We start from the raw sequence: 25,150 nt of genomic DNA, 5'->3' as shown, positions 1-25,150 counted from the left end.
AGGGCCATTCGTTAATTGAATATATCATGTGAGGGAGGTTGCGGCCGAATGCTGCACCAAAGAGGCTAATTACTGTTTGGTGAGGGAGTGTCCTTGTTCAGTTAGTTAGTTAGTTAGTTTGGGTTTAGTGGCACAAAGGCAACTAAGGCCATGCTGCGCCAGTCACAAGACAAAATAAAACGGAACGTTAGGGCAGGTAAACCTGCATTACATTATTGTTGGTGTAAATAACCAGTTTTTTTCTAAAAAGTCGAAGAGGTTAGGAAATGGCACTAGGGGGTCATCTTCTAGTAATAGAGCAGGGTGTAATGGAATGTGCAAATTATACAGGCTGTGTAAAAACCTCCGTCTCAGTGTATCGATGTGTGGACATGTTACTAAGATGTGCATGACTGTAAGAGCTTCACTACATTTTTCGCAAGTTGGCGGGTTTTCTTTTTGGAGAAGGACTTTGTGCGTCAGATGTGTGTGTCCAATGCGAAGTCGACACAAGATCACCTCGTAGAATCGTTGCTGGTGACTGCATGATTTCCACTCGCCGATTACAGGTTTAATTAGATGAAGCTTGTTACTTAAACAAGTGTCCCAATCGCGTTGCCATTTTGACGTCAAGGCCTTCCTAGTCGTATTGACACTGTCTTTATATGGAAGTGCTATATTTTGAATGTTTTTGTACGCTGCCATTGATGCGCATCTATCCGCTGCTTCGTTACCCAATATTTCAACAAGGCTTGGTACCCAGGAAAACTTAATTGATCTGCCATATTTGTTTGACGTTAATGCATTCAAAATATCGCCTAACAAGGGTTCACTTTGGGATATCATGTGTAGAGCCTTCAGTACGCTTAATGAATCTGTGTATATGACAGTGTTTTCAAGTTTGTCAGCAATGATCTTTTGAACTACCGTCCATATCACGTACACTTCGGCTGTGTAGACAGAGGCATGCTGAGGTAATTGAATACTTGTTTCCCAATTTTCTGTTACGGCCTCTACACCCACGTGTTTTTTCGTTTTAGAGCCATGAGTATAAAATTCTATGTAGTTTATATACTTGTCTTGAAGGGCGCGGAATTCTTGTATAATGTGTTGATGTGGTGTGTCTCTTTTCTTTGAATGTGTTAGTGTCCAATCACATAACGCTATGAAATCACACCACAGGGGTAAACGTTCTGGCTTTCTGGCAACCTGGAGGACTTCCCGAGGGATGTCATAATCCCGACAGTATTCCTCGTATCGCAAGATAAGCAGCCTAATCATGTTTGGTTTATTTGTATAATGTAAGCGTGAGCTGCACTGTGTGACGATGTTGTAGCATATGTGTTGTGGTGAGGATCGGATTCTGAGTATGCAGGAAAAAGTAGCGCTCTGCGATGCTGTAATGGAGGCTCATTACATTCAACATGTAAGCTCTGTATAGGTGATGTTCTGTAAGCACCGCATGCCAGCCGTAGTCCTAGGTTATGGACTGGATCAAGTCTTCGGACGTAAGTCTGGCTGAACCATACGTAATGCTACCGTAGTCTAATATGCTACGCAACAAAGTGCGGTAGATGTGTAGCAGGCATTTGCGGTCAGAGCCCCACCGTTTCCGGGAGAGGATTTTTAGAACGTTAAGTGCATTGTTCGCTTGGATTTTAATACTATTGATGTGTGCGAGAAAGTTCAACTTTTTATCAAGCCGAACACCCAGAAACTTGTGTTCTTGTTTCACGGGTAGTGTGGCATCCTGTAGTTTAAGGATGGGATCTGGTTGTAGGCCTCTTTTTTGTGTAAAGACAACACTAATCGTTTTTTCACTTGAGAAGCGAAAGCCGTTTTCAGATGCCCACTGCGTTAGTTTGTTTAATGTAATTTGAATTTGTCTTTCGCAGGTTTCCATGCTCGATGCACGACATGCAATTTGAAGATCATCCACATATAGTGAATGCATTATAGAAGATGGAATTACATTATTGACCGAGTTCATTTTCACCACAAACAATGTTGTGCTCAATACGCATCCCTGAGGTACTCCGTTTTCCTGAATAAATACGCTGGACAGCACCGTTCCTAAACGCACTTGGAATGTTCGATCGGACATGAAATCAGCTAGACAATTAAGCATTCTGCCGCGGATCCCTAAGTCCGCTAAATCCCTTAAAATACCGAACCTCCATGTTGTGTCGTACGCCTTTTCAAGATCAAAGAAAACTGTGAGACAATATTGCTTGTGTAGAAAGGCCGCACGTATCTCGTGTTCTAACCGAACTAGATGATCTGTTGTAGAGCAGCCTTTCTTGTACCCACATTGATGATTATCGAGCAGGTTCTCAGTTTCGAGGACGTATGCCAATCTGATGTTTATAATGGATTCATAGGACTTGGCAAGGCAGCTTGTTAGTGCTATAGGCCGGTAGCTGGTAGCTGTTGTAGGATGTTTCCCAGCTTTCAAGAAAGGGATTATAATGGCTTTTTTCCACTCATTTGGCATTTTTCCTCTCTCTCCCAGATTATGTTAAAAAAGCGGAGCTATGTATTAACTGCTTTTAAAGATAGGTGTGCGAGCATTGTGTAATGTATTCCGTCCGGACCTGGCGCTGTTTTTTTTTCCAGTGGTGAGTACTCTGTTGATTTCCGATAGTGTTAAGGGGGCATTATATGGTTTCTCGGAACTTCCTGTTGTCGGAAGCTTTTGTTTTTCTGCTGATTGTTTATACTTTTGAAATTCAGTGGAGTAGTTTAGTGAGCTTGATATGTTATGGAAATGCTGCCCTAATATGTCTGCTTGTTCTTTTAAATTCGTTTGTGTACCTGGAGGTGAGAGTATGGGGATCGTATAAGGAGCGTACTCGCTTCTAAATTTACGAACCTGATCCCACATGCTTTTGGATGTTATTGAGCTATTGATGGAGGATACATACTTTTGCCAAGACTGTCTTTCGGCTTGCCTACGCGTGTACCTGGCTTTCGCCTTTGCTTTTTTGAAATACAGGAGGTTATCTTGTGTTGGGTATCGCCGAAAGATACCCCATGCTTTGTTTTGTGCTTTTTTAGTTTGTGTACATTCATTCGTCCACCAGGGTTTTAGTTTTTTCCTTAAAAAGCCGGAGGATTGCGGGATCGTCTGTTCTGCTGCAGCAAGTATGGAGGCAATAATCTTTTCATTCATTTCGTCTATTGTTTGATCATCTGATATGTCATCCAGACTGGCCTTCTCGCTGAAGAGAGGCCAGTCTGCTAGATGAAATTTCCAACAGGGTGATCTTAATGGTAATGTAGGGAAAGGAGATGCTTTTTTAATAACGCCGGGCATATGATCACTAACATAAGGATTGTTAATAACACTCCATTTAAAATCGATCAACAGAGATGGAGTGCACAGCGCCAGATCAAGACAGCTCATAGCTCCTGTGCTTGGGGAGCAGTAGGTTGCCGCACCAGTGTTTAAAAGGCATATTTCGTTAGTCACGATAAAATCTTCAAGTGTTTGTCCCCTGGTGTCAGTTCTTTTGCTACCCCATAATATGTTATGAGCGTTAAAATCACCTGCTATTAAAAAAGGTTTAGGTAGCTGGTTTAAAACTAACTCTAGATCTCTTACAGTAAAATGTGAATGGGGTGGAATGTTTGAACAAATGGTAATGGTTTTATGTGCTATAACCGTGACAGCAACGGCTTCTAAGTGAGTATTAATGGCAACTTCTCTAGCTGCAATGACGCTCTGTAGAACTATAGCTACACCACCCGAAAGCCGGTTCGCCTGAGTACGATCGCGCCGTACAATTGTGAAGCCTTTTAAAATGTTTTTGTGCTTTTCACCTAGGTTTGTTTCCTGTAAGCATAATGCTACGGGAGAGAAATTAAATAACGGGTCTTTTATGTCACCTAAGTTATGTAAGAGACCTCTACAATTCCAATGGATCATAAAATCCATTATAAAATTGAAGGGTAAGAAATGATATTAACGAGTGAATGGAAGATAAGAAATATGTTAGGTGACATGGATCTGAAGAAGGGAGGTACAACGGAGCTATAACCCTTAGGTTATAGCCTTCTTATTTTGAGTCGTTATTAGGATTTTGTCCCTCTTAGCGCGCTCGAGAGAGCGCTTGTCCTTCGGTGTCGATGACACCGGGGTTTTTGTTTCGACCTCCATCGCTCTCTCTGAGACGCTGGAGGACCGAGAGTTTGGCGCCGAGACACGTATCTCGGGCCTTGGAGTTCGCTTGATCTTAGGGCCCTGCGGGACTGGTGTCCGCGGGGCCTTTGGAGAGGATGGAGCAGCGCCGGCTGCTTTCACCACGGGGGCGGGAGGGGTCACTGTGGGACCACTATGCGTGGTCTCGGAGGACTCCTGAGACCTCTGTGACACTGCCCCCATCTGCGTCACATCGGCGTAACTTCTTCGCGGAAGGTACGATAGCCGCTTTCTGGCTTCATAGAACGAGATTTTTTCTTTGACAGTTAGAGCAATTACTTCTTTTTCTTTTTTCCAGCAAGGGCAGGACCGCGAGTAAGCTGGGTGATCTCCCTTGCAGTTAACACAAAGTGGGGAAGAGGTGCAATTGTCAGTTTGATGATCGTTGGAGCTGCATTTAGCGCAAGTAGTTCGTCCTCGACATGCATGCGAAGCATGTCCAAACCTTTGGCATTTGAAATATCGTCTAGGGTTCGGGATATATGGTCTAACATTTAGCTTTACATAACCTGCATTCAGGGAGGTAGGCATTAGACTTGTTCCGAAGGTGAGTATTACATGTTTTGTGGGGATTTCTTGGTCGTTCCTGCGGATGACAATTCTTTGGACTTTGGTAACATTTTGTTCCTGGAAACCTTCCAGCAGTTCTTCGTCGCTTAAGCCAATAAAATCTTCCTCTGATATTACACCCCTGCTTGTATTTAATGTTCTGTGCGGTGAAATTGTCACTGTTGCGTTACCAATACTGGTAAGTTCTGTGAGCTTTTGCGCTTGGTCTTTGTCATTTAGTTCTAGGAGGAGGTCCCCGCTAGACATTTTTGAGGCTTTGTATGCAGTCTAGAAGCGTACGGTGAGGGGCTAGTTGGTATGACATTATGAGAACAAAGAAAAACTGCGCAAAAAAGAACAAGACAGAGAAAGAACCACACGACACGGGCGCAGTTTGCAGCGATGAGGCTAGTGCACGCAGCGCTCTGATCCTCGTAGGAAAGGGAACACAGCATGTAGGTCCGATTTTTTCTTTTAGACACTTGGCCACTAGAAATGGAGAGAGCTTTCTCATTGGTACGTTGTCTTCGTTGTGCAGTACATAGAATTTGGGAAATGATGGAGCGTTGCTCCGAAAAGAAAACTGGAACGTTGCTTCGGTGCGGCATCTTTTCAGACGCCGATCTTATAGAATAGAGGCTTGCGCTGCCATGAGAAAAATGTGTATGTTCGGCAACAACGCCGACCGCCCACCACGGAGTCCAACGAGGGGACGCGGCAGAGCTTGTGTACAAGTCTGCACGACGCCAGTCGTACGCCGTCACTATAACCAAATATGGTGCACCCAAGGTAGGATAGCCACACAAGGTTAACCCTAGCCGCTGTGGAGAAAGGAAGTAAATGGAAGAGAGAAGAAGACAGGAAAGATCAAAAAGTGAGAGATAAAGACTAAGATTTGGGGAGAAAGAGACAGGAAGAGGCGACTGTCGATTTCCCCCGGGTGGGTCAGTCCGGAGGTGCCGTCTACGTGAAGCAGAGGCCAAAGAGGTGTGTTGCCTCCGCCGGGGGGCCTTAAAGATCCAAACACCCGGCATCGGCTCAACCCCCAGGATCCCCCTTTCCCCGAACACGGCTGAGCCGCGCACGACTACACGCGGGAGGGTCCAACCCTCGTGTGCTCGGGTACGTGGTGTCGCAACACACCAAACGCCTGCTGACGCAGACGCCCCTGCGGGGTGTCCTTGTTTAGCTTAGTGGGCCTTCCTAATTTGGTTGTACCTGGATTAGCATAGCCCCACTCCCTCTCGGCATCATTCGCCGGTGTCAGGCGTCATCAGCCTGGTTACGCCCACTGCAGGGCAAAGGCCTCTCCCATACTTCTCCAACAACCCCGGTCATGTACTAATTGTGGCCATGCCGTCCCTGCAAACTTCTTAATCTCATCCGCCCACCTAAGTTTCTGCCGCCCCCTGCTACGCTTCCCTTCCCTTGGGATACAGTTCGTAACCCTTAATGACCATCGGTTATCTTCCCTCCTCATTACATGTCCTGCCCATGCCCATTTCTTTTTCTTGATTTCAACTAAGATGTCATTAACTCGCGTTTGTTCCCTCACCCAATCTGCTCTTTTCTTATCCCTTAACGTTACACCTATCATTCTTCTTTCCATAGCTCGTTGCGTCGTCCTCAATTTGAGTAGAACTCTTTTCGTAAGCCTCCAGGTTTCTGCCCCGTAGGTGAGTACTGGTAAGACACAGCTATTATATACTTTTCTTTTGAGGGATAATGGCAACCTGCTGTTCATAATCTGAGACTGCCTGCCAAACGCACCCCAGCCCATTCTTATTCTTCTGATTATTTCCGTCTCATGATCCGGATCCGGCGTCACTACCTGCCCTAAGTAGGTGTATTCCCTTACGACTTCTAGTGTCTCGCTGCCTATTGTAAATTGCTGTTCTCTTCCGAGACTGTTAAACATTACTTTTGTTTTCTGCAGATTAATATTTAGACCCACTCTTCTGCTTTGCCTCTCCAGGTCAGTGAGCATGCATTGCAATTGGTCCCCTGAGTTACTAAGCAAGGCAATATCATCAGCGAATCGCAAGTTACTAAGGTATTCTCCATTAACATTTATCCCCAATTCTTCCCAATCTAGGTCTCTGAATACCTCCTGTAAACACGCTGTGAATAGGGAGATACGATCTCTCGATCGTATCTCCCTGCCTGACGCCTTTCTTGATTGGGATTTTGTTGCTTGCTTTATGGAGGACTACGACGGCTGTGGAGCCGCTATAGATATCTTTCAGTATTTTTACATACGGCTCGTCTACACCCTGATTCCGTAATGCCTCCATGACTGCTGAGGTTTCGACAGAATTAAACGCTTTCTCGTAATCAATGAAAGCTATATATAAGGGTTGGTTATATTCCGCACATTTCTCTATCACCTGATTGCTAGTGTGAATATGATCTATTGTTGAGTAGCCTTTACGGAATCCTGCCTGGTCCTTTGCTTGACAGAAGTCTAAGGTGTTCCTGATTCTATTTGCGATTTTCTTAGTAAATATTTTGTAGGCAATGGACAGTAAGCTGATCGGTCTATAATTTTTCAAGTCTTTGGCGTCTCCTTTCTCATGAATTAGGATTATGTTAGCGTTCTTCCAAGATTCCGGTACGCTCGAGGTCATGAGGCATTGCGTATACAGGGTGGCCAGATTCTCTAGAACAATCTGTTAGCGCAGAGTATGAAGTCTATTTCATTTCTAGTCTCGCCGTTCGGGCTCCTCCACGTCCACTTTCGGCTATCCCGCTTGTCAGGCCTCACAATGCAAAAAGAAAAAAAAAAGACGGGGGGGGGGGGGGGAATAGGAACTTCCGATTACCGCAGCCAAGTATTCGGCATAGCTCAGTAAGATAATCCCGCAGGCGGATAGGCTACACTGTCGCCGAAAAACGGCCCAGAGGGCCCTACATGCCTATCCGTTGATTTGTCCGCCTTTGCTCACGCAGCCTCACGCATGCACGCGATCATGAGCGCGCCTAGCTACACGATATATTTTAGCTGAATTTGAACACCACTTAATACTTGTGTGTGAAAATAAGAAAAGGAAAAGTTTTCAGCGCTTACCGAGAAGCCTCGAGTCGCGTATCTTCCACTCGTCGCATCTGCTTGTCCCTTGGCGTCCGAAAACTAACGCTCGCGGGTAGCTATTCAGAATGGTAAGTCGCGCCGCGGTCTCAATACCGCTCTGGGCCTCGCACAAAGCAGGCGACCTTGACAGCTCCCAGTGCTGTCTTCAGCCTTTCTACATCTTTCGACAACGGTTATACTAGAACTATCGAGAAGGAAGAAATGGCGGGGGCGGGGGGGGGGGGGCAATTGACCCCGTAGTTTTTCTGGGAATGCTGCGGCCCTTAGCTCAAGGGAGTAGGGAATTGTATGCCTCATGTAGCCTGCAGTGGTGCTTTCTTGGATCAGTCAGACATGGTTGGAACATTTCGCGCTTGTAATAAATTGACGGCTCAGCTACCGCCGTGGTCGCAATACAATTCTCGGGAATAGAAACCAAAATAAGCAAGAAAGAATAAGTACAGATGTAGGCGAAAGGAATGGACGCATATACGACCGGTCCGACGTGCTGAAAATCTGTGTGTTAACTTTACGGCTAGGTGTTGATGCTACTTGCTTTCCCCTATTCCTTGCGTGAATACTGCAAACAAAAACATTCCCGTCATTTTTCTCTGCACCTTTTGTGCGGAAATTTCACATCCTCAAAGAAAGCCCGTTTTGGCAGCGTGCCTCGTATGTTGCTGCGGATAAGTTCTTGGACGTTTGTAGTGTTATGAAGCGTGTAGTGCCAACGTCTACTCGCATATTAGGTTCCACGAATATGTTTTCAAAATCTGTTTAAGCTAGCTTCTATGTATTGTGGGCTTATCAAGAAGGAATTGCGGCAGGTGCAGATGTGCGGAATTTGTCTCCGTTATTTTTTTAGCGTTGTCACTAGAAAGCATGTGCAAGGTATGTCGGGAGTGTATTTGCAAAGCCCTCTTCGTTTAGGAATTAATACCTCAAAATTGGTGCCATCCTGAGAATTCATTTCATCTGTATCCAACTTGGTCAACTCCACGGCTAGAATTTGTAAATTGCAGTATGGGCCATGGTGTAATTACTTTAAAGAGTTAATTAGTGGATTATGCATTTCAATTTTTACCACCTCAAGAACTAGAGCTCTGATATCTGCCACAGGCAACCTTTAAGAATATTCGGAAGTGTTCGCTGAAACTCCGTGCATATATAGTTTCATACTGACGTTTCGTCGGTTGACAAGCAACGACAATAAAAAATAAGCGTCTTGTTGAGGCAAGGGCCACTGCTACATTCCAGGCGATGCGGGCATTTATACTTATCGTTGCGCTGATACATCGAAGACCGCTCCGGAACAAGAGTGCCATGCAACATTTCTTTGCAAAATACTACTATAGGCTTTTGAGTGCCCGACACTTCAGTTTGTGTGAACATGCCGTGAATGGCACCCGGTGCGTAGCGTAAAAGCCACATGGTCTGCCTGCGCATGGCATTATGCAGTGCGGAAAAAGAATTGCTGGTCCATATATCAGTGTACACATATCATCAAGAAAAATGGCTCTTTGAACTGCATATAATGGCAGGCAGATACAGTGGCTCCCCCGAACCCTCCATCCTTCTCCCGAGACATACCGGCTTCTCTGCGGATTGAGTGTGCAAAAAGGCTTCCCCTGATTACAATTTCAGGCTCCATAAGCATTAATGAGCTCTTATGTTAAGTCTGTGTGTAAGCAAACTAGCGTGAAAAGGAAGGGAGGTGCACAACGGAAACGCTGGTCAGATATCCCTAAGACCAAGACGTTTGGAAACCCCTGCCTCTTGTAACTGTGCATCGCTCCATGTAAGAAAGGCCTATATGCTAGCACACATCCCAAGTGAATATGAAGTGACCTACATAGGGTTTCAATGTATCACTTATTATGAAGAGACCCAGCACATGACAAAAATGATGCACACATAGAACAGAATTGGTAATGTCATCTTCTTCCACACACTTGTATACAAAAGGGTCAGTTGTTGCAGAATAAGAAGATACCAACAAAACGAGTAGGTTCATTCACGAGCGCATTCACACTGCTTATGTTCTCAATGTCTCAGAAATCTAGTTTAGTTCTAACTAAATAAGGCATCAATATATTCGTTCTACTTCAACAAACAGAACTTCCAATCAACTCAGGACATTAACAGATCAGAAAAACAATATGCCATTAGCTTTTCTTGTACACACATAATACTCTTTTCATGCACAAGGATGTTCAATTAGGTAGTGGTCTACTTTGATAACATGTCCTAGGGAGACTTACAGCATTCACAATTTATCGCTAATGAGTATTTTGCTGTACACAGGAGTTTTTGTAGGCGTAGCGAATAAACAAGTACTTCGCTGTTGAGCCGTTACATCAAAGAGATTTCACACGATCACGGCCACTGACACATGTGCTCAAAACTGATTACTAAAAATGTCTCTGCAACCTTCAGCACACCTGGTCTCAACTATATCTTCATATAACTAAATAACTTCACTGTTAATTATTAATATATTTATTTCCACAATGTGTGCCTACATAGATGGTACCACACTTCACTGTGGTGCTCTCAGTGTTGAGTAATGTCACATCAGTGTTCAAAATTATTTCATTGCACTTTTAAAACCCAATGAAACAGCTTGTCACATTATGCTGGAACAAGCTGTGAATTACCCTAGCAGCTCAACCTATCCTCGCATACAGTAACGATTGTCTACCAGAACGCCTTGCAGCATACTGCACACGTATGCATTTTCCCAGCTATTTTACATTTATTAAGACATAGACACCTACATAACATAACTGTGTGGGTAGACGAACGCTATTTCAGTTCACAAGTTACGAATAGGCTTTGAAAGAAGAACCTGCACTGAAATGGTCACGTGTTGGCACAGGTGCCTCTTCACGTGGCTGTAAAGTGCCGAAGTCTGTAGGAGTATGTGTTAGCAAGATGGCTGAGTGGGTGTGAAGGTAACTTTTAGCAATGGAACTTGCCAGAAAGGAGAAAATTGTTTTGCATGTTTACTTATTATATATCGGTATTTGTTACCTGAAATAGACTTAAAGTAGTGGTGAGCAAAAAGTATAATTTTTCAGATTATATTTAATTCAGATGGAGAAGTGAAACAAGTCAATGTAGAATACATTTCAGATAGTTTTAAAAAAATGAACAGCTATCATCAAAATAAGTATAAAACAATGTGCTCATCGCAGTGTTCATAACATTGGCAAGTTCATGGCCGATCATGGCCATGAACTTCTATCAGATCACTTCCCACTTCCCCCGCTAACATACGATAACTGGCATATGAAACTTTTGTCTGCAGTAGGCTTGAATATGCATCCGCGATCTGGAGTCCTCATCAGTCCTACCTAATTAAGATGCTTGAAATCGCCCAGAACCGTGCAGCAAGCTTCATATCGACGACATACGACTTTCATTCCTGCGTAAGATCCATTAATCTATCACTTGGCCTCACTTCCTTAGCTCTCAGAGGAAAAGTTGCGCGCCTGTGCTTGTTCCTTAAGTTATATTTCAATTTCCCCTATCTGCGTGGTTCCCTTATATCTCCTCCCAATCGTAGATCGCGCCACCTTTTCAATTCAAATATCGTCCAACGACTTCATTGCTCTACAAATGTTTTTAACAAGTTCTTTCCATTCGCAATTGAAGAATGGAACCTGCTGCCCGATTCACTAACTAATGAGCACGACGCGACAAGGTTTAAGGCGATGTTGTTAAATCATCTGGGTTGACATGTTTCTTTTTGCTCCGATTTGTGCTCATATGAAATTTTATCCTTTTTCCTGTATTGAGTTTTTTTTTCCCTGTAACCATTGTGTATTTGCCCTGCTGCCCTAACCATTCGCCGACGTGTGTGGCGCTTGTGGCATAAAGGCAATATTCTTATGCACCATTTTAACTATCGCGTTCTTTGCTTCTTTTTATGTCCCTGTGTTGCATTGTTATATTTTTATGACCTTTGTTCTTGTTGTCTACTATGTTTACGCTCCCCCCTTATGTAATACACTGACAGGGGCCTTTAAGGGACAATAAATGATGATGATGATGAAGTTCCTGTCATTCCGTCACATGTTGTGACGCACTGTTTACTAAAAGCACAAGTGGGGTGTAAGGAATAAATGGGGAATTTGCTTGCACACAAAGGGCTCTTCATACAGTGCAAATCGTCTCTGCAAAGCTAGGAAAGCCTAGCTCCCCGAGAAACGTATACAGCCTCTACTACACACGTTCTCATATTTTCTTCCTATGCTATGCCCAAGGGGGGTGAACGAGAGTGAACATTATCACCATCATCGTCAGCCCGCCTACGCCCACTGCAGGGTAAAGACCTCTCCCATACGTCCCCAAATACCCCGGTCATGTGCTAATTGTGGCCATGCTGTCCCTGCAAACTTCGTAATCTCGTCCGCTCACCTAACTTTCTGCTCCCCCCCCCCCTGCTACGCTTCCCTTCTCTTGAATCTACTCCGTAACCCTTAATGACCATCGATTATGTTCCCTCCTCATTGCATGCTCTGCCCATGCCCATTTTTTTTGTTGATTGCAACTAAGATGTCATTACCTCCCATTTGTTCCCTCACCCAATCTGCTTCCCTCTAACCCCCCCCCCCCCCCTTAACGTTACACCTATCGTTCTTCTTTCCGTAGCTTGTTGCGTCGTCCTCAGTTGAAGTAGAACCCTTCTTGTAAGTCTCCAGGTTTCTGCCCCGTAAGCGAGTACTGGTAAGACACCACTGTTATACACTTTTCTCTTCTGGGATAATGACAACCTGCTGTTCATGACCTGAGAATGCCTGCCAAACGCACCCCAGCCCATTCTTATTCTTCTGATTATTTCAGTCTCATGATCTGGATCCGCGGTCACTACCTGTCCTAAGTAGATGTATTTCCTTACCACTTCCAGTGCCTCGCTACCTATTGTAAACTGCTGTTCTCTTCCAGGACTGTTAAAGATTAGTTTTCTGCAGATTAATTTTTAGACCCACCCTTCTGCTTTGCCTCTCCAGTTCAGTGAGCATGCATTGCAATTTGTCCCCTTAGTTACTAAGCAAGGCAATATAATCAGCGAATCGCAAGTTACTAAGGTATTCTCCATTAACTCTTATTCCCAATTCTTCCCAATCCCGGTCCCTGAATATCTCGTGTAAACACACTGTGAATAGCATTCGAGAGATCGTATCTCCCTGCCTGACGCCTTTCTTTATTGGGATTTTGTTGCTTTCTTTATGGAGGAGTGTGGTGGCTGTGAAGCCGCTATAGATATCTTTCAGTATTTTTACATACGGCTCGTCTACACCCCGATTCCGTAATGCTTTCATGACTGCTAAGGTTTCGACTGAATCAAACGCTTTCTCATAAGCAATGAAAGCTGCCTATAAGGGTTAAGTTATATCCCGCACACTTCTCTTATCGCCAGATTGATAGTGTGAATATGGTCAATTGTTGAGTAGCCTTTAGGGAATCCTGCCTGGTCTTTTGGTTGACAGAAGTCTAAGGTGTTCTCAATTCTATTTGGGATTACCTTAGTAAATATTTTGTAGGCAACGGACATTAAGCTGATCGGTCTATTATTTTTTCATGTTTTCGGCATCCCCATTCTTATGGATTAAGATTATTTTAGCATTTTTCCAAGACTCCGGTACGCTCGACGTCATGAGGCCTTGCGCATCGGGTGGCCAGTTTTTCTAGAACACTCTGCCCACCATCCTTCAACAAATTTGCTGTAACCTGATCCTCCCCAGCTGCCTTCCCCCTTTGCATAGCTCCCAAGGCGTTCCTTACTTCTTCCGACATTACTTGTGGGATTTCAAGTTACCTTAGACTATTCTCTCTCACAGTGTCTTCGTGGGTGCCACTGGTACTGTATAAATCTGTCTAGAACTCAGCCACTTGAGCTATCTTATCCATACTAGTAATGATATAGCCGGCTTTGTCTCTTAACGCATACATATGATTCTTGCCTGTTCCTAGTTTCTCCTTCACTGCTTTTAGGTTTCTTCCGTTCCTGACAGCGGGATCGATTCTATGATTATACTTACCCCCCCATAATATATATATATATATATATATATATATATATATATATATATACTTTATCACTGTAACATATATCACTTTAATATTACATTATCCATATTATAAAGCAACTAAAGTTTTAAGTTTTCGAAGGTTACTACAAAATATTTGGTATTTAAATACTTATTTGAAGCATGAAATATTCGCACTAACTTATAATCAAAATAAAAACAGTTAATTCGTGGATTTATTATCTTAAGAACATGCCCTGTGCATAACTTTCTTCGTGAAGAAATTAAGAGCGACTGGCAGAACTGCAATTCACAAACAATCTTTACAAGTATTGAAAAACATTATTGGCCCAATTTCCTGCCTTCTGTGCACAAATGTATTATACTGTGCAGATGTCACTGCATACTCGAAAAAATATGTAAATTTTATAGAACTATTTTTATAGATATATGTCACTCCAGTGCTTATACAAATGCTGACACATATCTTGATGTAATATGTAGGAATTAGGCATGGAGGACTTGACATATGACTAAAGATGTAAATTACGCATGTGTATTTGTTGCAACAGAGCCTTCTGTGCTAATAATGAACTTCCCAATTGCCAACACTCAACCTACCTCGCAGCTCTCGATCGAATAAAATGCTGACACCACTATATAGCATGCTGTCATTCAGGTACTCAAATACCAAGAACAGACAATGAATTCTCATTAAGCACAGGATTTTATTTGGTGCTCCGATGAAACAGACAGTGGAATGCTAACTTATTAAACAATCAATTGCTCTAAAAAAGTACCCATTTGCAAAATAGAAGTATGAATAGAATAAAATCAAAAGTATCTCACATCTGCTACACATGCTCACTTGCTACACATCTGTAGATTTGTAATTTGGAGTCTAGTTCATCATAGCTGTTGACCTACCCTCCATATTGTGCTTCATGCTGCTGTGCTCTCCGTTTATGTCTCCTCAAACTACGAGACGGCATAAAGGACACGCAGCAGACAGTGCAACTGTATGGCCGGTCACCTGTATGAATGCGCTGGTGTACCTTCATTGCAATCTTACAGAAGAAGCTCTGAAGGCATAGAGGGCACTGGTATGTTTTCACCTGCGTGGGTGTGCAGGTGCTCATTCAGGCGTTTCTTTCGCGAGAAACTCTGAGAGCATGAAGTGCACTGATATGGCTTCTCGCCTGTGTGGGTACGCAGGTGGGATTTTAGGCTGCCCCTTTGCGAGAAGCTCTGAAGGCATGAAGGGCACTGAAATGGCTTCTCACCTGTGTGGGTGCGCAGGTGTACCTTCAGGTGAGTCTTGTGCGAGAAGCTCCGAGAGCATGAAGGGCACTGATATGGCTGCTTCTCGCCTGTGTGTGTGCGCAGGTGGGACTTCATGCTAGCCTTTTGCGAGAAGCTCTTAAGGCATGACGGGCACTGAAATGGCTTCTCACCTCTGTGCGTTTGTAGGTGTTCGTTCAGGCGGAACTTTCGCGAGAAGCCCCGAGAGCATGAAGGGCACCGATATGGCTTCTCGCCTGTGTGGGTGCGCAGGTGGTTTTTCAGGCTGGCCCTTACCGAGAAGCTGTGAAGGCATGAAGGGCACTGATATGGCTTCTCACCTGTGTGGGTGCGCAGGTGTTCGTTCAGGCGGAACTTTCGCGAGAAGCCCCGAGAGCATGAAGGGCACTGATATGGCTTCTCGCCTGTGTGGGTGCGCAAGTGGTTTTTCAGGCTGGCCCTTACAGAGAAGCTCTGAAGGCATGAAGGGCACTGATATGGCTTCTCACCTGTGTGGATGCGCATGTGTTTGTTCAGGCGGGTCTTATAGGAGAAGCTCTGAGAGCATGAGGGGCACTGATATGGCAGCCTCTCGCCTGTGTGTGTGAGCAGGTGGGACTTCATGCTGTCCTTTTGTGAGAAGCTCTTAGGGCATAAAGGGCACTGAAATGGCTTCTCACCTGTGTGGGTGCGCAAGTGTTTATTCAGGTGATCTTTTCGCAAGAAGCTGCAAGAGCATGAATGGCACTGATATGGCTTCTCGCCTGTGTGGATGCGCAGGTGTGATTTCAGGCTGGCCTTTTGTGAGAAGCTCTGAAGGCACGAAGGGCATTGAAATGGCTTTTCATTTGTGTGGGTGCGCAGGTGTTCGTTCAAGCGGTTCTTTCGTGAGAAGCTCCGAGCGCACGACGGGCACTCATATCGCTTCTCACCTGTGTGGGTGCGCAAGTGGATTTTTAAATCGCTCTTTCGTGAAAAACTCCGAGAGCATGAAGGGCACTGATACGGCTTGTTGCCAGTAGGGATGTTGGCATGTGCATCCAGATGAAACAAGTTATCAGCCTCGTAGTCACATAGGTCACATTGGTGAAGGAATCCTTGCTTTGGGTTGTCACATGTGGCAGTTGATGGAGAGATAGGAGGCCTCGATGCTGCACAAATAAAACAAAAGTAATTAAAAATAGCATGAAATGCCAAAAAGAAAACAGGTGCTGAATTTAATTACAAACTTTCTCTTTCTGGAGGGGGGGGGGGTCCTTTTAAATTGACTCAATAGTTCTGCATTTTAATGCTTTATAATGCTGTTTGTGATGTACGCCTATAATAGAAATTATTTTTTACATAGGTGTAAAATTAGAAAGTGAGAGAACGTGGAGTGTTCGAAGATTTTCACGGATTTCTGGAACCTTAGCGAACACTTTAAGGATGTTTTGAGCCAGCTTGCTCGCTGATCCTTAATGAGCACTTGAGGCTAGGAGGCCTCAAGTGCTCTTTCGCTCTGCTGTGCATAACCGTGTAGCCAAGCACCCGCACGAAAGGGAGAGGTCAGTGGAGACGTGCAATAGTGCACTGCTGCTTGTGCACAGGTGCGCAGCTACGCGTGGCATTGAGATAGGCCACTGTTGCTCGAATACATATTCAACGCAGCGATCTGGAAATATTAAACTGCTGCGGTGAGTCAGTGTAGAACCCTGGGGAAAGTGATGCACTCGGCAGGCAACGGTTGGGAATTTTTTGGTTTTGTGGACGAATCTAGTGCGCGATATCCATTAGTAGGACAATTTCACGTCCTTAAAATGAGGTTTTAAATACGAGAATCTCAATGGGGATTTCACAGAGAATTTAATCTACTTCGTTGTATCCATTATTTTGTTATATCCCGCTTCGTTAAAAGGAGGTTTGAGCATTCGTTGATTACTAAATATAATATAGTGACTCGTACAGAGGAGGAATCAGTGACAATGAAGGGAGTTTCTACATAGAGGAATGGAAAGATTGAGGGGTTACCCAGGAAATAATGAGTTTGAGTAGTCGAGAACCTTGCCCTGAAGTGCAGCTTTGTGGCAGCATATAAGATTTTTGGCAGCACACTGTGCTGCCAAAAAGACGCACCTCAAATAGAAATTCCTGTAATCCGTACCCCAAGCCTGACCTTACTCTTAATGATTTACAACTTTTGGAGCGAGCTATAGCTGCAAAAATATGGCAACTTTTTTTTAGTGATATTGCCATTCTTCATCTGCGAAAACTACTTGCTAATTTGGGTTTGTCTCAGTACCGGCCTTATAGGCTTAACAAAGTATGACAACATCTTCAGTTGCAGTTTTGTTCAAAGAGGAACAATTTGACATGCACTCTACTCATTGCGCTCAGCTCAGGCGTCGTCTGCGAGAACATCTGAATAATGGCAGAAGTCAGTGCCACAGTCACGAGCACTGAGGCAGACAGAGGCGAATCAAAGTGCACATTAACACATTGGAACTAGGTAAAAAAGGCAGATAGTTTCGTTTTCTGCACGAAACAACTGCATAACCTGGGAACCAGCACACAAAACCGAAGTATGTCTCTCCTGTTACGGCACAGAGTAAAACAGACTCACAGAAATTCTGGTTCTAGGTTTTACAATTTCTCTAACTGTGAAATCGTTTATTGAAGCAACAGATCAAACAGATAGTTTTTGTTGCCTTCAATAATTCCCAAAGTCATATATTACTGTGAGTGACGTCACGGCATTGTAGGAGACATAGGCACACCCTTGAGGTTAACCTTGACTTATTGGCTAAGAATGCGGCAATTCGCGGTGTAATATATTGCGGGGTAATACTGCACAAAGCCGCGCTTGTGGAAGAAGCTTTGATGGCAGAAGTGCCAATGATGTGGCTTCTCCCTATGCTGTTGCACTTGAGTGCAATGTGTGCATCTATCGCATAGTCACAACTGTCACAATAGTTAAGGCAGCTCTGCTGTAATTCGTTGTGCTTAACAATTCGTAAGAAGCCGTTATATATGCTTCTCTGTCCACAGAAGCATAACAAGTATTTGAATCGGCCGATTACATGTTTCTACAACACAAAATTATAGCAAAAATACTAAAGGATCTTAACATCAGGCTAATTCTCCTCTTATGCCAAATGAGCTATGTTCACAGTTCATGGAGAAAGTTAAGTTTATTTACTACAGGCATACATAGTAGAAACATATAAATGAAGTTGCATCACCATACTTCTCTTTCGTAACATTTGTTTAATATAAGATGCCAATAAAAAGCAAAATTAAGCGTGTTCTCTGCACAATGAGGTTTTGGTACACCACAGTCAGTGCTATTCACTCGCTTTCCTTAAATGAATCTCCAGATTCACTCCTTAGTTCTCAGACTTGAAAAGTTTCTTTTTGAAAGATTGAATGTTTATCGTGATTCACTTTTCACATACAGCATTCAAACATGCATCGCCAAATTAGGGGGGAGGCTAAAGGCTGTGTGTGCCTGACGAGGCCTGCCCTCCTGGTAGTCACAACCAATGCACTTGAGACGGCAACATGCTTCCATGTGCGGCAGCATCAGAATCACACCAAAAAAGAACATCCACAATTCTGCACAGTATAAAAACATTTCAGCATAACATATTTTTTAACTACAACTGTGAAATAGAGCACCACATACAGCACTAAAAAATAAATAAGTAATCACCCACATCAGGCCCACAATAGGTCGATGTTGTGTGTAATATCACTCGAGAAATAAGGTTTGCAAAGAGCTCCAGCCACACGGGAAGGTGCGAGGTGAAATCCGGCAACACTGGTGCGCGCGGTCGCGGGGCAGCTCACTATTATTCGAAGCTAGGACGGGGGTTTTGAGAACGAAAACATACAGGGCTAAATTTGAAGACGTGGACCTTCGGTGCACAGCTTGCGAAGCCGAAATGGAGACCACTGAGCATATAGTGCTGAGATGCACAGACCTTCGCCCGACCCTGGCAGAGGGAACAGTGGCAGATATGGAATGGGCATTAGGTTTTCCCGGGCAACGAGGGAAAATAGACGAGAAAAGAGTGGCAGTAACGAAGGGGAGGCTAGAGGATTGGTGGAGGAAGTCAAGGGATAGATAACACCATAAATCGAAGAGATAGTGTTTCCTCTACTGTTTTAGATAGTTATCTTGGGGGGAGGAGGGGAGTGAAAACTAGGTTAAAAGAGGATATAAAGAAAGAAAAAAAAGAATAATAATAAAATAGGAGGGGGAGCAAAAGGCTAGGTGGCGCCAACCGCCCCCGTTACAAAGGGTATAGCCGCCATCCACCCATCCATCCAACCCCCCACACTCTATTCCCCCCGGCCGCTTCGCTGTGCCGCTCAAGCTTGTTTCACATGCAAGCGATTGAGCGAATGGAGCGAACAGCGGCGCGGCGCTGCGAAGCTTTTCGCGAGGTTTCGTTTCACATGCATTGTCGCCGCGCGTTTTCCGCCGCTGCGAATATCAATGTTGCTGGCAAAAAAGACGGGACTTTCAGCCAGTTTCGGTAGTTGGCGACTACCAATATAAGCATGGCTTTGTCCCTGCCGCTCGAATCATTATTTTATAAATACATATCCTGCGTTTAGCAATTATCAATTCGTTGAAAAGCTCTCTTGGCATGTTGCCCGTACCACGTGTAGCAAGTAAATAAACATCCTTCTATGCGCAGGCTTTCCCACACTAGTCCTCCACTGGTCACGTGTCGAGACGGGCCGTTCGGAAGCGGTGCTGCCGCTGCGACGAAATTCCAACTTGCCCGAACCTCGCCGCTCCCGCCGCTAGTGCCGCCGCCGCCGCTCGAAACAGATTTCTGTGGCGCGGCGGCAGGATTCGCGAGCATTTTCGCTTGCATATACAGGCTTCATTCTTGGCTCAGCAGCCGTCCAATATGGACGTTCCCATTGCTGAACCCGCGAAGTGCAAGATTCATTCCGTAATTCGCTTTTTGCATGCCAAAGGGACTTCACCCGTGGATATTCATCGTCAGTTGACACAGGTGTATGGCAACATGTGTATGTCCGTTCAACACGTCTGAAAGTGGTGCAGGGATTTGAGTGCCGGTCGGGAGGAAGTCCACAATGAAGAATGGAGTGGAAGACCGTCAGTTTCGGAGGAGGTTATTGAGATGGTCCAACGCGAACTGCTTCAAAACAGGAGAATCACCGTCCGTTAACTTGTTGCTCCGTTTCCTCGGAGTTCTTACGATACAGTGACAGAACTGGGGTAGCACAAGTGTTGTGCTCGATGGATACCGCGGCTATTGACATCAGACCACAAGGAGCAACGCCTCGACTGTGCTCGCCAGTTTCTTCAAAAGTGTCAAGAAGATAAGGCAGGATTGTTGTTGCATTCCATTGTTACGGGAGACGAAACGTGGGTGTTTCATTTCACTCCCGAAAGGAAACAAAAATCCAAACGGTGGCGTCACCCAGTCACCAGTCGCAAAGAAGTTCAAACAAGCTCCTTCTGCTGGCAAAGTCATGGCCATTGTTTTTGGGGATCGTAAGGGAATACTGCTGATCGATTTCATGGAACGTAGGACAACAATCAACTCAGACAGTTATTCTGCAACACTGAGAAAACTCAGACAAGCTATCCAGAACCGTCGGCGAGGCCGACTCGCAGCCGCTGCTTTCGACAACGTTCGACCTCACGTCTCCCGTAAAACCCAGGAACTTTTCACAAACTTTGAGTGAACTGTCATGCCCCACCTACCATACAGTCCAGACCTTGCGTGTAGCGATTATCACTTGAACGTTTGAGTGGCCAACGCATCAGAAGCGACGATGAAGTCAAAGAAGAGTTGAAACGCTTCCTCAATGGTTTGGCGGCGGAGTTCAACGACATTGGGAGACAGAAATTGGAGCATCGTCTACAAAAATGCGTAGAAAAAGATGACGATTATGCAGAAAAATAGAGCAAAGTTTCACCTTTCAAATGGTGTGAACATCTATGAGAATAAACAATATTGTCTATTTCTAACATTCATGGGAACCTTATTTCTGGATGAACTCTTAATAGATCCATAATTCATTCTTTGTAAAGTATTTTACAAGGGAACTCATGATTTAGATTTTCGCTTGCTTTATCATTCAAGAAATTTATGATGCTATGTTCAAAGTTCAAAAGCCCACAGTTAGTTATAGCCTCAGGAGTCCTGCAAGAAACATATCGCAGTTGAGAAACATCACCAGGCTGTGCAAGTGAACAAAACCTAAGGTTAGGCTTGCTGTGGATCAAGTAATCAGCCTATATTATATACAGATACGAAAGGCACCGACAAGAAGAGAAGAAAGCGAAGACGAAGAGAACGAAGAGCTTGAGAGGCCGGGCTGCGCTGCGATCACACTACGATCATCATCCATCGCCTGTAAATAAAACCATTTCTCCGCAACTCTTCGTAACAGTTGTGCTGGAAGGTGCGGGGTAATCGACATCCGAAGACGGAGGCTGAACCAGAACTTCTTCGACGGAGCCGTCGCATTGCTGGACTCCCACCGTATCTACTGGAGTTGAATATGTCCCACGACGCAGACGAACAACGGCCCATTCCAACAGCTGCGCCGACAAGTTCCGTTCTGCAACTGAGAGATGCGCGTCCCTTCGCTGAAAGATCGGACGAAGACGTCGAGGAATGCCTCATCCATTATCACCGTGTGAGTGCCGCCAACAAGTGGAGCAGCGCTTCTCAGCTTTGGAACGTCGTGTTCTTTCTAATAGATACTGCGTTGCTGTGGTTCGACAATAACGAGGAAACGTTCACAACATGGGGAAGATTTGTTTCCGAAATCAAAGAGCGATTCGGCGAATCCGCGACGAAAAAGAAAAGGGCAGCACAGACGCTATTGCAACGTGCGCAAGTGCCAGGCGAAACCCGCACGGCCTATATTGAGGCGGTAATAAAACTGTGTAGGATGGTGGACTCGGGAATGTCTGAGGAAGATAAAGTCGGGCACATCCTGAAAGGAATTGCCGAAGACGTCTATAATTTCCTCATCGCAAAGGACAACCTGGCTTCCATCACTGACATCATTCAGCACTGTCGTACTTTCGAGCAGCTGAAAACGAGGCGCATCACGCCGAAGTTTGGCAGGCTAGCCAATGTGACGACAGTTGCAAGCGTGGACAGCAACCAGCCCCTCGATCTTGCGTCAACGATCCGACAAATAGTTCGGGAAGAGCTGAGCCTGCACGCACAAGCGACACATTCAGGCACTCATAGCTTCCGCCTACCACCAGATTTCGAGTCAAACGTGGCATCCATCGCCCCGTATCCTGCAGCGAGGGGCACCGAGGATTATGAACTCGCGCCCCGACAGCAGCCACGTCTCTACGACAGAGGCGCTACTTAATTATGACGCTCGGCCACAACGAGAGCAGCCGCGTTTTTACCCCCGAGGCCCTGTGACTTCTGTCAGGCCGCGACAAGAAGAGCACCGACCCCCTACCACGACGTGACTTATGAACGATATAACGGATTTCAGCGAGGCTCAGAGACAGGCTATCCACATGACAACGAACTTTCTCGCCGCCCGCAGCACCCTAGCATCCGTTTCGAGGAAGATGCTGTGAACCGCGACTCTCCCGTGTGCTACAACTGCGGTTCCACAGGCAATATAGCCCGGTATTGTCGCCAAGGCCGTCAATCACGAAGGACACCACCGATGTTCTCACCACCCAGAACCCGTACTTCATATGAATTGCGGACGACCGATTTGCTCCCAATGGACCACTTCTCACACGAGACCAGGCGCAGCGATTCGCCCGCATCTGAGCGGAGTTTCACGCCACCAAATAACCGTCCGCGTCGCTCTCCGTCCCCTCGGCGCCGTTCTTCCTCACCGCCGCCGGGAAACTAGCATCCGCGGCCAGTGGAGGTGTGGTCGCCGGACGGTCGTTGCAAGAAATACCTCTGCCTGTTGTGATGTTCAAAAACAAAGTGAATGTCTCGATTGACGGAAAACCGACCATGGCGTTAGTTGATACTGGGGCAGCTGTGTCTGTGATGAGCCTTGCTTTCAAAAACCGGCTACGCCACAAAGTTATGTTTTCTTGGATTGACGGTATTACCTTTCGTGGAGTAGGCGGCGAGTGGCTTCACCCCCTTGGTGTTTGTGCTGTGAGTGTTTTGTTGGCTGGGAAAGTGTTTGTGTGGGAATTCCTTGTTCTTTCTCGTTGTTCGCACGACGTTATTCTTGGTATCGATTTTATTGAACAGTGCGGTGCTTCCGTGGACTGTGGTTGTGGCGAAATCTCATTGAACAAGTTATTTATATCAGCACATTCCGAACAAAGCTTGGGTGGTGAAGACGGGGACACAGACACACTCAGTGTTCTTGATGAAGTGATTGCACCATCGTGGTGCCTGACGCCCGTTCGTGTTTCAACAACTGCTGTTGATGCTGATTGTGTTGACCTTGTAGTCAGGCCTCTCCGCATAGACTGTGCTAAAAAAATATACTTGTGCCCTGCTCTGTCGTGTGCATGACGAAAGGAGTCGCCACATTGTGGGCGCTGAACTGTTCCGCCACGCCGGCTGTCCTTCCTCGCGGTATGAAAATCGCTCTTTTCGATGAAGCCGCATGTAGCTCAATAGCGACACTAACTACGGACGTCTCTACAGCTTGCTCTCCTTGCGATAATCGCCATTCTGAAGAGCTAATGCTTGGCATGATCAGCAAGGCCCTCGGTACAACGGAATGGCAAGCACTGGTACAAGTCCTTGCCAGGCACGAGGCCGCATTCGACTTCACGCATGAAGATGCACCCCTTCATTTGCCATCGTCCCGCGCTCGTCACAGGATACCGGCTCAGCACACCCCATCCGCCAGAAGCCCTACCGAGTGTCATCGTCCTAGCGCAAAGTTATTGCCGAGCAAGTCAAGGAGATGATGAACAAAGGTGTCGTTCAAGAGTCATCAAGTCTATGGGCAGCCCCAGTAATCCTGGTCCGAAAGAAAGATGGCTCCTGGAGATTCTGCGTGGATTACAGACATCTAAACGCAGTGACGAAGAAGGATGTCTATCCACTACCGCGAATAGATGACGTCATTGATTGCTTACACGCTGCTTCTTACTTCTCAACACTTGATTTGTGATCTGGGTATTGGCAAATACCTATGGACCCTGCCGACAAGGAAAAGACCGCTTTCGTGACTCCAGATGGCCTATTCGAATTTAATGTTATGCCTTTTGGCCTTTGCAATGCTCCTGCCACCTTCGAAAGATTCATGGACACAGTACTACGTTATCTGAAGTGGGAGATATGCATGTGTTACCTCGATAATGTTGTAATCTTTGGCCGCACGTTTGAAGAACGCAATGAACGCTTCAGCCTTGTTCTCGACTGCATCGAGAAAGCTGGACTGGTTCTAAACTAAAAAAAATGTCGCTTTGGCAAACGTCAAATATTGGTCCTGGGACACTTAGTTGACAAGGATGGCGTCAGACCCGATCCTCGTAAGATTGAAGCGGTGAGCTCCTTCAAACCACCACAATCAGCACGAGAACTTCGCTCATTCATTGGCCTATGTTCATATTTTCGTCGGTTTGTTCCCAGGTTTGCCGACATCGTTTACCCGTTGACAAGTATTTTGCGACAAAATGCATCCTTCAATTGGACACCAGAGTGTGACGCATCATTTTCGCAACTGAAGTTTATACTAACGTCAGCACCGCTCTTGCGTCACTTCGATCCATCTTGTCCGACTGAAGTTCACACTGATGCTAGTGGAATTGGGATAGGAGCGGTGCTTGTACAACGTCACAGTGGCGCAGAACATGTAGTCGCATATGCCAGCCGTTGCCTGAGCAAATCTGAACGGAATTATACGGTTACGGAACAGGAATGCCTGGCAGCTGTTTTCGCCATACAGAAGTTTCGGTGTTATCTTTACGGTAGACCATTCAAGATTATCACCGACCATCATTCTTTATGCTGGCTGGTCGGTTTGCGTGATCCCTCTGGTCGCCTCGCACGTTGGGCGCTGAGCCTCCAGGAATACGACTTTGTGGTATCGTAC

The 25,150-nt window shown here is 45.4% G+C and overlaps 1 protein-coding gene across 5 annotated transcripts in view; it reads right to left on the bottom strand.

Annotated features, from left to right (window-relative positions):
• Nucleotides 1–25,150, bottom strand: part of LOC129386809 (uncharacterized) — a 119,453-nt gene that overhangs the window by 15,582 nt on the left and 78,721 nt on the right. For 4 of the 5 annotated variants that reach the window (XM_072289724.1, XM_072289726.1, XM_072289725.1 and 1 more), the window contains one exon: nt 14,543–16,266. The exons of the other annotated variant lie outside the window; for it this stretch is intronic. In XM_072289724.1, the coding sequence (XP_072145825.1) occupies nt 14,903–16,266 (1,364 nt within the window). In that variant the 3' untranslated portion in view covers nt 14,543–14,902. Of the gene's footprint in view, nt 1–14,542; nt 16,267–25,150 lie in introns of those variants that run through there. 5 annotated transcript variants of the gene reach the window in all.

Source organism: Dermacentor andersoni, chromosome 8 (assembly GCF_023375885.2).
Source record: "Dermacentor andersoni chromosome 8, qqDerAnde1_hic_scaffold, whole genome shotgun sequence".
NCBI classification, from domain to species: Eukaryota; Metazoa; Arthropoda; class Arachnida; order Ixodida; family Ixodidae; genus Dermacentor; species Dermacentor andersoni.
This window is presented reverse-complemented; position numbering and strand designations above follow the sequence as displayed.